This window comes from Cuculus canorus, chromosome 7 (genome assembly GCF_017976375.1).
Source record: "Cuculus canorus isolate bCucCan1 chromosome 7, bCucCan1.pri, whole genome shotgun sequence".
NCBI classification, from domain to species: domain Eukaryota; kingdom Metazoa; phylum Chordata; class Aves; order Cuculiformes; family Cuculidae; genus Cuculus; species Cuculus canorus.
In genome coordinates, this window is record NC_071407.1 from 4,730,858 (window position 1) to 4,746,567 (window position 15,710).

Genomic DNA, 15,710 nt, shown 5'->3' on the forward strand with positions numbered 1-15,710 from the left:
GATTTCTGGCTCAGACATGCTTATAAATGGTAGGAAACATAACGGTTTAAAACACGAGTATCGGCTCCCCGGAAACGCTTGGTAACAGCGATTCAGGGAAACAAGAGACAAATGGATACAGAGAGCGGTACCCACTGATGAGCGCTTTGTTTCCCACATGCACACTGACCCCCTTAAGGATAATTATGATGTGGGTATGTTGTCATTGGAACAATGTAATAAGCGGGGAATGAAGTGATTTGGGATCCAATCCAAAATAAAATACGTTCTGGTAAAATGAAATTTTAATGTCTGCTGGTTGCTGGATTAAATAATGATGAGCATCCGAATGGAATTGTGCATTTCTATTTTTGCAGTCTGGTCATACCGACTGTCAGAGTGGCTGTTTTTCATTCTGGTTAAACCTGGAGGCTGTAGCAGAGGAGAATTTGACTTGAGTAGAGATGTCTAGATCCAAACAAAAGAAAAAGAGTTTTTTATATAAAATTCTTCATCGGAGGCAGGACTCAGGTGTTCTCTCCTTTCTCGAACAGGGACGATGCGCTGCTCTTGGCTAAAGTCTCCAAATTGGGGCTTCAGCACCATTTAAATGTTGAAGCATGAGATTTACCCAGCATATCCCCAGTCTCAGTTCCAGACAGATTTCAGATCAAATGTCACTGTTCTTATGCAGGAAAAACCCACAAGCAGCTTTTCCACAGCATGGAGGGTATCAGGATCGAGAAGAACAGTCAAACAGATGACATTTTTCATCAGAAGATAGAAATATCTGTCCCTACTTTGTCAGAATCTTCTCCCTGGCAGCAGGAGAGCGAACTTTTCCTGGTGTGCTTGATCTTCTTATTGGCCATTTTGGGGGTTTTTGTAGTTGTAAAATGCATTTGTTATTGTTGTGCCTCAAAATTTATTTATAGGCAAAGAGAAAACATACCTTCTTTTTGAAGCCAAGAATTTATAATAAGTATAGTTGAAATCCTTGCAATCTGTTCCAAGCACCATCAGCCCAGATCTAATTATTACAGACAGAAGCAGCTTTGTCCAGGCACAAAAAATATCAATGCCAGTTAATAAACCAGTTATAATTACTCTTCCTCTCTTCTGCGCTGTTTCCTCATGTCATGGCCCCTTCCCTTGAGTTCCTTGAGGCTCTGTGGTCATTGCCATCACTTTGGTGGTGATGGGACTTCTGCAGCAGATCAGCATCCAGAGTCTTTTGCCAGGAGGACTGTCATTTCCCTGTTTTTGTCTTCCTCACTCCAAGGTCTACTTGGGTTTATTTTAATATATTTGCTAACTTGCTTTACACCTTTCCTCATTTGTCATTGTTCTACAGCTCTGAATCACCTCTGACTCTGCTATGTACTGCACCTTTTGCTAGAGACTATATCTTCCTTGTTTTTGTTATCCCTGAAACCAGTTTTGTCCAGGTCTGCGTCTCTTTAATGGATCATGGGGGAGTTCATCACTTTGGGTCTCCAGTGGGAAGCCTGTGCCCTGTTTCTTTTCTCCCTGTGCCCGTCTCTCTCTGCTCTGCTGCTCTCCAGGGCTCAGCCATCCCACCGGTCCCGTATTTCCCTGTGCTGCACTGTGTTGTCAGAGTGTAGAACTACAGCAGCGCCATCGCAACGATAAGCAAAATAAATCAGCCACAATCACCTGGTCAGAAGAAAACTTGCTGTCACAGCTAAATCGAATTAAACCAAAGCTGCAGGCAAGTCAATTCAAGTTCGGTGGAAGCAAGGCTGACGCACCTCAGCCCCGAGGCCTCACAAACTCAGCACAAAGCCTGTTTCCTGTTCTTAGCAATGGCAGTGTGATAGGGCAGGGTTACACAGCTGCATTATTATGCTATTCTTACGTTTCTCTTTTGCTTCCCATCCAACTCAGGCACTGCTGACACCCGGCTCCATTGCCAAAGGTCGGGAGCTGCCGATATAGGGATCAGCCCAACATCAGGACTTCGCTGTTCACTTGTCTTAACGAGAAGCAACTCATTAAATCATGCACGTGGATTGGTGCCTCCTTGGCTATATTTATATAATATCGTGGAGCTTTTGCAATAAGTGGTACTGAATTAATATAAAGCTATAAATAGGTTAATCAGGTGGAATCTTCAGCTGCTAAAATAGTCACACGATTATACTGACCTTGGCTCACGATGCTGCAAGTTTTCTTTATCAAATTCCAGTTTCAACTTGGAGAAGATCTTTATCTGGCATCTGGGTTGGCTTACTCTTGAAGTCCATACATTTCCACTGAGGTAACAAACTGTGGGGCCAACGTTGGAGCAATTTCTTAGAGGTTTCTGATAATTATTCGTATCGCTGCTGAGCATAACAAGTTCCTGTACAGTTTAATAACTGAAGAGCTGAAAAGATGGATTGCCCCTGTATAGCTTGTACTTCAAAAAGTTAAATGAAGTCTATATGTATAATTCCTCTGTGACAGCTTCTCCTATTAACAGACTAAGTCATCCAGGTGTCGTATTTGTCACTCAAAACTACAAATGCATCAAAATTTCTCAGATTACTCAGCATGGCCTCAGTGTGTGGATAGTAAGCAAACTGTTTAGAAATAACTAAGGGATTAGCAAGAAAAGACACAGCAATCAGGGCTATAAAGCAGTACTTTCCTTAAAACGGAGCCTAATGCTGCGGATGCCCCATGGCCGGAGCGCGTCCAGAGAAGGACAACAGAGCTGGTCAAGGGTCTGGAGCACGAGTCTTATGAGAAGCAGCTGAGGGAACTGAGGTTTAGTGTGGAGAAGAGGAGGCTGAGAAGAGACCTTACCACCCTCTACAACTACCTGAAAGGAGGCTTTAGTAAGGTGGGTGCTGGTCTCTTCTCGCAAGTAACAAGTGATAGGATGAGAGCAAATGGCCTCAAGTTGCACCAGGGGAGGTTTAGACTGGATATTAGGAAAAATTTCTTTACTGAAAGAATGGTGAAGCACTGGCAGAGGCTGCCCAGGGAAGTGGTGGAGTCTCCATCCCTGGAGGGGTAAAAGAAGTCTGTAGATGTGGTGCTTTGTGACATGATTGAATAGGCATGGTGGCGTTGGGCTAATGGTTGGACTTATTGATCTTAGAGGTCTTTTCCAACCTTAATGAGTCTATGATTCTATATGTTGGCTGAAATTATTAGCATCACATTATTTACAGTTCCCTTATCTTTGCCTCTTTCTGAAATATTATGCAAGTCGGAAAAGGCAGGATAAACAATACAAAGATTTCTTGCCTTTACAGGAAGCTGAAAGGAAAATGCTCTGGAAATATGCACGGCATTGATGGACATTGTGTTAACAGTAAAAAAATAGGTGTCCCAGGAAACCTTAGGAAATAAAAATTCATGACTCGAATTAAGAAATCTGAACTTGACAGGTGCTTCCTGTGGATGCGGAGATGAGGGAAGGAGAAGTGGGCTGCTCAAGTAAAGGATAATGACGGTTCAGAGCACAGGTAATTTGTTTCTTCTCTCCAAGCAGCTCCGCACAGGGGGGATCCTGGCCCCGCTAATCAAGCGGTACCGCCTGCTGCGTGTAATGGGTGCCGCTTCGGCAAAGAGGTTGTTAGGTAAGTGAGCCATGTTTTGGGAGGCTGAAAATTGCTTTTCTCAGATTGCAGCAACTTTGCTCATTTACAGGAGACACTCAAGTGGATCAACCCATCTCACTGCTCTCCAGTGGAACAAATGCAAGTTCTTCAGGCGCCGTTAATTAGCTGGGAGTCTTGAGGTTGTAAATGCATGTTTACCTCATCTCCTCCCCGACCCAGCCTAGTTTCCTCTTGTAACATTCAATGTTTAGTTCAGTCTGGGCTTAAAATGTGAGGTTACAGGCTCCTTCCGTTTCTTCTGGTCAAGCAGCATTCATGGTGAGGAAGTTTTCTTTGACAGTAAGTATCAGTTTTCCTCAATGACATTACATCATTCTTAATTGCATCCTGATAAATGAGGCTGTGTAATTCCTTCAGTCTTGGTGCTTAAGGCTTTCAAATCTTTTTATTGGGCTGTAATGTTCCTCTAACCCTAAGCCATAATTTAACTATGCTAAACTTAGTTACCCTTGTTGCCTTTCTCTCTTAAATCAGTTTAATTCCTTTTGCAGAGCCTCCTGTAGCCTTGTTATTTGTTATTCCTCAGCACAACGACTTACATTTTCAGCGGCTTCATCTCTCCAAACCGGAAATGGGACACTACACACCTTGAAACACTATACACCTTGGTTCCATATTTTTCAGCACGTGAAATGTTTTCCCAGAGGGAGAGGACACCGAATAATGATGCTGTAGAGCAGAAAGGCAAAGCCAGCAAGATGGATCTACTTCATCAAAGTTACAAGACATGGACAAAGCTGTGAGTTCCACAGTGCTTTTCTAGCAGCTTTTATACCCCCAGCAGCATTTATTCTAACAGCCAGTAGGGATTTAATGGAACAGTTCAGAATATATACATGCGCCATCCCAGCAAGGGCAATTTAAATAGCCTGGTGAGATACCGTGTTCCACGATGCATCTTTTTATCCTCACAGCTCCGACTCCAAAGGCAATGCCAGCAACCAGTCCAAACTTGTAAAATTTTTACTTTTCACACTTTCTTTTTTGGCATTCCCAAGGAGCTTATGACACCTGAAAACTTTCATCCACCATATGCTTCACTTGATTCCCAAATCGCTCTTCCGTTCTCCTTCTCAGCCTTCAAAGGGAACACTGGCTGATAAAGGATGCACCAGGAACACGTGGGTTTAGGCTGAAAAGGCTCACACAAGTTGTGACAGGTTCACTTCTCTGAGCATTAATCCACTTTAATCCAATTGGATCACACACCGAACTACCAAAATCCTTGAGGCTTTGACAGCATCAGTTCTGCTAATACCTAAAGGTTAACAAATTCAGTAGATCCTGCACTTCTTGTACCTACATCGAGAGCTTCGCCTGAGAGTCTGTAAAGTGAGTTAATGAATACGAAGTAGAGACCACACACTGATAAAACTGGGGTGGTTTTTTTTCCCCCAATAGGATGTAAAGCCACAACATCTTGCATAAGAATGCAAGTGCCATAAGATTATCATGCTTCAATAATGCAGTCATTTCAAGGATATCAAAGTAAGAGAAAAATACAGGAAGATATAAGATGTGTAACTTCAATACAACTTCCTCACTGCTTAAAGCACCAACATGTCCCTAAATCTCTAAATGCCTCATGCGGGCACAGCAAATAAATCATCTGGGATGGGAGATGACAATCTGAGACCCAAGAGGATGGGGGAAAAGATGCTGAGAGCTATAAAAAAAAAAGCTGTCAAGTGCATCATCTGGCTGTAGTTCTCTTCTTGTTAAAGATGCAAAAGCACTTGCAGCTGTTAAATACTGAGGAAAAGCAGCTTAATATCCAAGTGTAGCCCTCAATGGGAATCCTACAGAGCAACGGGATTCTTAAAAGGCTGATGAACACATGAAGGACTCCAAAACTAGATGAGATACTAAGAAAAAATACCAACAACTACGATTATAAATTACATAAAAACTTATATAAAAACTTATGCATAGAAGCCCTCCTCAAAGGCCCTGAAGTAAGAGATTATGCTTACTCGTGTACATAATGTTTGTACCCAATTCAATAAACCAATGTTGTGACTGACACGCTCCGCATTCAAACCCAATAGAAAACCAAGTTCTTGACCAGCTGCAGTCTTCAAAGATATTAGGTTTCTCAGAAAGAACAGACGTTCCTCTGTGTGCAGGATGACTCCATCCTGAGCATTTCCTTTAGCTTCCAATTTTCATGGGCAAGAGCGTGCGGATTCACTCCAAGCCCTGCCCACTACCAGTACAGGACATGGCGATTCCAGAAGATGCTGCCCTGACAGACTAAAAACAAATGAAAGGACTTAAGGATATAATAAAAACAAACAAAAGGACTTCAGGATCAAAGGCACGACGTGAAATGTTAAAACATTTTTTGTCTCGAGGTCATCCATACGAAACCTGTTACAGATTCTGTAATAATAGAAGCAGTTGCTTCATTGAAATTAATTTATTTTAAGAATATCCCTTTTAATCCTCCATGCATTTTTTTAGCACGAAAACTCGGTATTTATCACAATCTCCTTCATAAAACTTAATATTGTGTGTCTGGTCATGCAGCTGTTTCAACAATTCCTCATGGGAAATCCCACCTCTTGGCAGCACTGTGTCAGTAAGTGACCTACACAAAGTTTAATAGTAAAAGTTTACTGAATATCCTCTGTTTAATGTAAACAAGGCAGGAGGCAAAACAAGGAGATTATATTTTATATAGTTACACTGTTTTACAGGGCACAAAGCCTTGAGGATCACCGTTTTGAAACCCCTGGATCAGATGCAATACAAAAGATGGATTTTTTCCATGTAGCCCCAAGTCTACCACATAATCCTTCGATCTTACCTCGTGCTTCGGTTTAGTATTTCTTTCCGCGAGAGAAATAGCAATAATGAAATGTCATCTGTGAAATTACACAGCAGGTTATGGTAGACATTACCATGCAGTTAGGAAGCCATTCCAGGACTGCTTGTGCCCTGTAAAATCAAGTGTGACAATCGTTACACTAATCGTAGTGTAAGCAAGCCCGGGATTCTGGTCCTTATATATATATATATATATGTATATATATATACACATTGGTGATGTACAACCAGACTCAAGCTGTGTCCCAAATCACAGCTCTTATATTGCACAGACAAATACATAGTAAGAACATTACACAGACAGGATGCGGATAGCAGGAATATTACAGTCATATCAGAAACTAAAGACAAACTCATTCTACCAGAGCTACCACATGGCTTATTACAAAACCTTCTATACTGGAGTCTAAATCAAATACATACTATAAATGAGGAAAAACAAGGTATAAAATGTGTCTATTTACACACAGGTGCATCAGGGTTAAAATGTGGTTTGGATCTTCTTTTTGAAATTAAAAATTATTCTAGTATTACCTCTCAAATATTCCAATCTAATACTAGAGGCTGGATTTCCTAAGGTGAGAATCACTTGCATTTCTCACTGACATCTGGAGGAGCTGTGAACTTCGTGCCATGTATTCTCCTCAGGTGTCCATCTCCAGGTAATAAATAACCACAAACACACGCACACAGAAACAAAACGGGCACCTCAGTGATGTGCATAGATTGGAAAGGTGAAAACATGGACCTGAACTGACTTCTAACCTTCTTCTAACAAAAAAAAAAAAAAAGAAAAAAGAAAAGTGCATGAAAAATATCACGACAAAAATAATTAAATGAGTTCCATCTCTTAAGGAAGATTAAATCACTTTTACAAATATAAAGGTCATTGCCATCATGGGTGGTAACTAAAGGTCTGTAGGCAGCACTCACAAAAGCAGTTTAGGCCAAAGCAGCTTCCAGGATTGCTTCACTTCTACCAGGATGGATCCATGTGTTATAAATTTATGAACTAAACATTTGGTTTGCAAGAACATAACAGATGTTGCTGGAAACCAGACAATTATATCTTGAATTTAAGATTGCCGATAGTTACATCTACTTACTTTTCTCATGGACAAGCATGAGGGAATTGCCTTTGCAGCGTGGTCGGCTGTTCTGCGTTAAAATGCCACCGAGGCTGCAGCAGCCCTTGCAGAAGCCGACCCATGCAATTCCTCACAGTGAGATGAGCTCAAGTATCAGTGAAAACAACAAGAGAGGTGATGTTATGCTTCCATTTGAGATCAGGCATCTCCTTGAATGGCTTTATACATTATTACATTACTTGGAATGCTCTTGCATCTTCTGTTTAGCATTTCTCCCGCTTTCATTTATGGCAGTTTTATCATTTCCAGTTTCCACTGATACTGGGACACTGGAAGTATCCCAGAACTTTCAAAATAATAAAGAAAACAGGAAAATTGAGGAAAAAGTAATTTAAGCTCAAGCAAATCCAACAAAGATCCAAATTCAGCAAAGTAGCAGCATTTCTGCTCAAGAGCTTAACTTGGTTCACGTAAAAGATCGCGATTTAGGAGTAAAATTTTTGAAATTAGGCTTATTTTGAACTGCTTTGCTGAACTGGGACCTTACTTATAACAAATGCATATATTAGACAACACTGCGCAGACATTTATGTGCTCTAAACTATGTGTCAGGTATGCACTGATGAAGCGAAGCCTCTGCTACGGACTTGCTGCTGTACCTACAACTAGAAATTATTTGCTCCTTTCAAGCTATGTTTCTAAAGAACATAAATGAAAAAGTATCCTTTTTAAAAGGTTATCCTACTATGCTACTTTGACCTGAAAACACTTTGGGACTGAATTCAGCAAAAAAGAGGAGGTGAGGAAGTCAAACATGCTTTTGTTTGCCAGATAAATGCAACGCTCCATATAGAAGCTTCCCAGTACCGAGAGCCACCGTACACAGGTTTTACCGGCCAAAATATATCCCCAGTTCCAGAACTGCTCTCTCCAGCTGAACCTGTACTGGAAGTTTTCCAGCAGGACCCTCTTCGCAGAATAAATTCAGCCCATTAACAGTGACACTGTTCTAATTAACCTGCTAACTTAAAAGGCCTCTCAACACCAAGGCTCCATGTGTATTAAAAACCAAGACCTTGAAGGCATGGATTCTGATTCTCGGTACAGTCATGTCCAGAACAAATCCAGTGACTGAGTCAATCAGTCTGTATTTGCACACGAGTGATCACATCCAAACTAGGCGTGAGCTGTGCAGCTGGGATAGAAGGAAAGACAAACGTGGAGGTACAATGTGAAGACAAGGAGCTAAACCTTGCCTGCCTACGCTATTCGGTTCATGGGAGGGGAAGGAGGTTTGGCACACGCCTGTGTGGACACCAGGACAGGCCTCTCATCCACGTCATTCCGTGTGACTTGGAGGTTAAAGCGCAGCCACCGGAGCCAGACAGCATTTGTGGCAGTGAGCAGCAAGAACTGCCCAATATGCAGGCTGCCATCACGCTAAAGAAATAGAAGCAAAGTGTACTGAAGTCTGAATGTCCCTCTACTTGCAACGCAAACGCCTGCCCTGGCTGAGAGTGTTCCTATTGAAAAAAAAATCCACCGGAGACATCGCTGCATCCCAGCACAAAAAAAAGCTGATGTAAATTTTGGTCCTATATGGGGTATCGATGCTTTAACTGAACTGGCATCAGTTGCTCTTTCGCTGGGCACTACCGCTATGGTTAGAGAAGCAGTAAAACCATTTCTAAAACTGACAGAATGTCCGTGCTGCCAATTTTCAAGGCACAAAAGATTCTTAAACCAATTCAGGCTAAATACCAACTTAAAAGAAATTAAAAATACTGTTTCAGCATCAACTGCTGATGAACTATAATTAACTTCCCTGTAAAGGTGACACGAGTTAAGCAGCTAGAGTTCATATGTCAAAACCTAAAGCAAATCTGGTTATATAGATGACCTGAACAGCAATCACTTGGAATGACAGAGACAAACATGCTAGAAACATGTACGCTTCAGATATATTTGTTAGGGATGTGATGCTGAATCAGGATTAATTCCATTAGTATTGATTTTATACTAATCTTTCTCTTAACGTAATCCACTGGGGAATCAAGCTCAGAGTTGTCTGTAAGATTCACCGAAACAAAAATGATCCCTCACTAATATATCCCACTGGATGGGGATTTTTTGAACCTCTTCATTTTTAATAACACACGCTGCAGCGAGAGTTGTGATTTCCTTTCATATATCCAACTGAAAAGAAAAATAATTAAGACATTAAAATATTATAAAATCAATTTCCTTTCTTAAAAGTAATACGGTCACAAAAAGCGAACTGGTGCATGTGAACCCCAGAACATACAGAAGACCCAACTCTTTAAACATCCTCATCACAAGAGAATAACCAAGCTCTGACGTCTGTGGTTCTTCACGCAGCTTTTGCAGCTCTTCACACAGTGGATAGAAATGCTATGTATTGGTTTCACCCAATCATATTCTCGATCCATTCGAATCCCTCTTTCTCGCAACGTCAACATCTCATGAACGTAACTTGTCTTCCAGTTCTGCCAAATGTCAACGGACGCTTCGCCAGGAGGCACCACCTCTTCTCCTCTCGGTGTTATCAAGAGACTTTTCGGCTGGAACAGGCGAGGTGGTTTTGGAGCCTGGCTGCTCCTCAAGGCTGCTTACGGTGTAGATGAGGCGTGATACTTCACAAACGCTATTGCTGCCAGCTCTTTGCAGAACTCTTCCAGCACAATCACGCCCTCTAGTAACGTCATGTGGTCAATGCTGAGGAAGAAGAAAACGATCAGCAGTGAGCTGGGACTGGCACACACACAAAAACCAGCCGCGGGTCTTGGAGGAAAAAAAAGCAATGTATTTACTCACATGGGCCCTTCTGGCTCCAAGCCCAGCAAGCGTTTTCTGACCAGCAGAAGTTTGGGAGTGAAATCTGGGATGCGCTGGATTCTAACCATGAGGTCCCCGACCACCTGTAGAACACAATGCCAACCGTACACAAAGTTAACACCTTTGCAGAGTGCCTGCAGCGAGGTTCAATGACAGCCTTCAGCACCCAGGATGCAGACCCCCTTCAGCATCCTCGGAAAACAAACACACAGCGTATCCGCTCTCTCCCAGAAAAGGGGAAGTGGGTGCAGAAAGTAAAGAGATACAAAAGGACAGGTACTCTTGAGCCTTAGGAGCTGTTGGCACAAATGCTACCACTTATTTTAATTATCCTAAGAAGTAATCTGTCTTTGGAAGTGCTGATGCAGGCAGTTGACTAGTAAATTCCTGGGTTTAGGAAAAGCACTAGGAAAGCGAAGATTATATTTTAAAATGAGGAGGGCTGCCGGGGAAAAAGGGAGCTAAGCCCTCCATTAGCACTGGGCAAGCATGATTATGAGGTTCCTGACCAGCTTAACAACAGCTGGTGCGTGGGGTAGGCGAGGGATCGGTGGCGGAGAAGGCAGCAGTGTGACAGGCACCCAGCCAGCACTTCTAGGACATGGGCCTGGCAGGAAGAGATGGAATCAGAGAGAGAAAAGAAAAGGAATTTTGAAAAATCCAGGATTTCATTGTCAAGAACAGCCCTCATGACTAAGGAAAAAAAAAAAAGAGGATGAGCAGAGCTATTCATCCAGGCATGGGGTATTCACGAGTATCTTTTGCTTGTGTGTGAAGCAGACATCTCTCCCACTCAGGGGCAAAGCTGTACTCGGCCTTTTCTGAAGCACTGCTTGACCTTGCCTGCAAGTGAGAACATTGTGACCTGGTCCTGTTTAAAGGAACCTGTTGCCAGAGGGGATATTTTCCATCTGCACCATGAAACTAAGCAAGCAAATGATTTGCAAGACATGCAGAATGAAAATAAATGCTCGGAAACACATTTTCGAATATTCTTGGTAGAAAATATGTAATTCTGATATGTGAACCAAGAGCTTCAGTATATATTTTCAGTGAGAAGCCCTCTGCCAACTTAAACCAGCCAGCAAGGACTACCACCAACTACAAAGTTACTAAATATATCCCTGCTGTAAATATTAACGGTGTGTTTACTCACCCTCACGATAACAGAGAAGAGAGACCTGCAGCCAGTAGCTAGGTTTACATAAGGATCCAGAAGGTATTCATGTATATGGGGATGGGGAAACAAGGACAGTTTGGACAACACTGACGTAACTTGTAAATTTACATCATAGGGCTGCAAAAAAAAAAAGGAAAACACAGTGCTTAGTTAATGTCAGGCTGTTTTCCTTGTATCCCCGCAGTGTTTATTCAACTACTATAACCTTATATACAGGGTTACGAGTATATAAAGATGAAAAGTGAAGATTAGAAAACTCAGCTCAGTGTTAGATATCACCCATGTAACTTCACTTGAAACTTTTACACTTGTTTATTGTAGAATAATTCCTCTTCCTGTAAAACATTCCTTCAGCTCAGGAGATAAACAAATAGCATAGAATAAGCCTAGATCAAACATCTGCTTGCCACATCTGGATAACTGCAGCACCTCCGCTATGAGGAGAGGCTGACAGAGTTCGGGTCGTTCATTTTAATTCTGTCAAAAATTTGCAAACCAGTGCCATTTCCTTCCATGTATGCAATGGAAGATTTCATTGACAGGAAATGGACAGGAATTCCCTCGGTACACACCTATGCCAGCCTGAAGATGCCACCAACACCCAGGTGGTTTCACTCAACCTTGTTGATTTTACCTGAACTGGATTACAAGGGCCTTCCTTCAATTCCTCTGCATATCAGCACTAACACCTTCAGTGGCATAATCCTATCTACAAGAGGATGATTTTGTGGCCTCAAATTATCACCTTTATGCTCTAAAGTTAGCATTCTAGAGATTAGATTCTTCTCTCTTCCAGACTGTAAGATTTGGAAGAATTCAGCTTCAGGTTAAGATATATATTTAGATATGTCTACATGTCTAAGCTCACATTAGCCTACACAACAGAGATCTGGCTCTTGATATACTTGCCTACACAAACATCTCCTGCCACCTCAGATGCTCAAGAGTATCTGTTGGTCTCTTGAAGGCTCCACAGAGGGTGGATCCTGCAAGATCTGTGTTGTAACAGGAAGAGACTATCCCGAGCATCACAAAAATGGCAACAGATATCTCAGTTCAGGCAACAGAGCTGAGATTTCCATCACTACAGTCAAGGAAGCTGAGATGAGGATTCACTTCACACTAACAGAGACACCGACCTGCTTTTCAGTCTGACAGCTCCAGACACTACTGGGGCTGTTCAGACAAAATTTCCGCTGACTGGATGTGGACACCTAACGAATAGTTCGGTGCCTTATTCCAGAATTCATTACCACACACTGCTGCACTGCAGAGGGAGTTGTCTTACAGATCTTTCGGAGTGAAAGCACTTATTTCTTCCAGTCAGTAGCAGTTATTTCTGCACTTGATATTCGAGCAATGGATTCATCCACATCTTCTAACAAATGAAGCTTTCAGCCCCTGGACCAGAGATGTTATAGGTAAAAAAGATCCCTACATTTTGAATTATTGTGGAAAAATACTCTGCAGACAGAGACACAAATTCTATCCATAAATCCATTCCACTGAACTGTAGGAGAAGGTCTTTAGTGTTGTCTGAGTCAGTCAATTCATTAGGAAGCTTTGAAACCATGAGCATTATCTGACGTTCAGGAGAAGGAAACAAAGCAATAAGGATGCTGCATTGTTCAGACAGATTGCTGTTGAGATTTGAACTAATTGAGAGCATTAAGGAAACCTGCTTCTTCACACATAGCTTTTATTCCTGTCCATATGTCAGCAGAGTCAGTAAGACAGCCTTGTATGAGATAACATCCTAAAAAGCTTCTCTAGAACCAAAAAGGTTAAAATGAGCAAAATTTGCAGTTCAGGAAATTCTTATAAAAGGAAAGAATTCCATAGAAACGCACAGTATCAACAGGAGGAAGGCGGTACGGTCTGGTACATGAGGTACTGGATTTGAATAGCCTTGAATCAAGTTTAATTTCACTGGTGTGTCTCAGCTGCCTTCTGTCAGGAACTACGGTAATGACACTGACTACTTCTCAATGTTTTTTGTTACCTCCTCATAAAATCTGAAAAACTACCTATCACATTGCGATAGAGCAAAAGAAACACTGAACACAGCCTGTAAGCAGCACTGTGTCCCCAGCAATGGCTTTTCAACACTTTTCACTTGGGACATTAGCACCCATTTCTGGGGCTACAGGAAACCTGGGAGAGGCTTTTTATCAGGGAGTGCAGGAATAGGACAAGAGGTTTTTTTTTTTCTGAAAGAGGGGAGATCTAGACTAGAGATCAGGAAGGAATGTTTTCCTGTGAGGGTGGGGAGGCCCTGGCCCAGGTTGCCTAGAGCAGCGGTGCTGCCCCATCCCTGGAGGGGTTCAAGGCCAGGTTGGATGGGGCTTGGGCAGCCTGATTTAGTGGGATGTTCCTGCTCATGGCAGGGGGTGGAACTCGATGGGCTATAAGTCCCTTCTGACCCAAACCATTCCATGATTCTATGACTATGTCAAACCTGTCACTGATACAAACCAGATGCTGTTGTTTTGGCTTTTTTCCCCTCCATGTGATTTGTGTTTCACTGTGAATAACCCCTAGGAATTTCAGTTTGGGTTTTAGGACAGGGTTTTGGTACAATATAAGAAGAGTTTACCCCTGCTGGCTGGTTCAGGCAGATCATTTTAATTCTTCTGGAGTCAAGAACCATTTTTGACCTGACTAACCAAAATGTGTGTCATGCAGGATATCAAAATCAACACTGCATTTCCAAGCCAGATGCTATTTATGTTGTAATTGTATGTATCTGACACTTGGGTGTTTCCCAGAGGGCTCAACTTGGGTTCTTTACTTTTTATAGTTATATGTCATTGCTCGAACAAGGTTTTCACATCCATTAAGTCTTGTTCTTCCTAAGAGCCAACAATGCCCAGATTTCTTCATGACTCCAATCTATAACCATTTCAACTAGTGAAGTGTGCAGAACATGTTTACTGGAAGCAAAACTCTAAGAATACACAATATAGCTATGGGAGTCTTTGGCTTTTCTGACTTCTCAACTCTAAAGGTTGTTACTCTTGATTATCCTCCTCCTCCTCTGAACACCCTCAGAGCTGACCTACAGCCTGCTGCTGGCTTCCTGCCATGTTTCCTATGCGTTTATATGTTTAAATGGCTCTTGTCCTTCTCATGACCAGGAAAACTAGCACTACCATTGCTAATTGTTTATTCTGTAGATAGCTCGACATGTGAAACAGAAGACAATTGTACAAACTTCTGGTACTACTGCATTTGTAACAACTCTGGTTGGTATTACAGGGAGGGTAATCTAGACTTTCAAGGCTCATTCTCACTGGCAAGAAAAGCTATCTTTTTGACCTAGAGCAGACACGTTGACTTAACTAACTTAAAAAAAGGCTTAGAAACATTAAATTTTCACACACGGCAACCTCTTTTCCTCCTCCCTGAACTCTCACTACACTTCTCCCCAGAAAGACAAGGTCATGCAGGCTGGGTAAACACAGAAGCAGACACAGGTCAGGAAAATTCCCTTTCTTTAAATTTCTTTGTACTTATCTGGGTCTGACAGGTCACACCTTTTCAGAACAAGGAGCCAGTCAGACCACATCTCAGTTGTTTGCCCTTGGCAGCTATACTTTTACTATTTGAAGGTAATCAAACAGGTTTGAAGGTAAAAAAGAAGAAGCTACTTTACGTTGCAAATGGAAAAGGATATCTTCCAGAAACCTTCCATGCAATGATAAGTGTTTATTCTAACTGAAAAAAAATGGGTAAAGTGTTCGTTGTGATACAGCACATTCTTTTCGTCTTACAGAGTGATGTAAACTGCTCCCCGAACAAGACTTCAGATTGAAGTTAACTGAAACGTGGCAGACAGGATCTGTGCAGTATTTTACTTAACAGACTTGCTTTGTAAGTGTGAATGCTAGCAAATGAAAACAGTGATGCTAGTACTGAAGAGATTCCTAAGATACTGTCTTACCCTCATCCTTTATCTTAAGGATGTTCTTTTCCTACTTATCAATTTAAACTATATTTCTGGTCAAGAACACATTTGGCATGCAAAAAAGTGGCTAACAAAGAAAAGACAGCTTTCGTTCTCTGCTTTTGTTGAAGTGATAATATTGATCACTACAACATCCTGCAAGCTATGAGACCTGCACCGAGGACATGGGACATTAC

At 41.9% G+C, this 15,710-nt stretch overlaps 1 protein-coding gene across 2 annotated transcripts in view; it reads right to left on the minus strand.

Moving 5' to 3' along the window:
* Positions 1 to 4,278: 4,278 nt before the first annotated feature.
* The window catches only part of FHIP2A (FHF complex subunit HOOK interacting protein 2A), a 42,239-nt gene continuing 30,807 nt past the window's right edge, over positions 4,279 to 15,710 (minus strand). The window contains exons 16-18 of one of the 2 annotated variants that reach the window (XM_054071616.1): positions 11,544 to 11,684; positions 10,367 to 10,470; positions 4,279 to 10,267 (exon numbers count right to left, since the gene is read on the minus strand). In XM_054071616.1, the coding sequence (XP_053927591.1) occupies positions 10,162 to 10,267; positions 10,367 to 10,470; positions 11,544 to 11,684 (351 nt within the window). In that variant the 3' untranslated portion in view covers positions 4,279 to 10,161. The remainder of the gene's footprint in view (positions 10,268 to 10,366; positions 10,471 to 11,543; positions 11,685 to 15,710) is intronic. The other variant, XM_054071617.1, reaches the window with a different exon arrangement.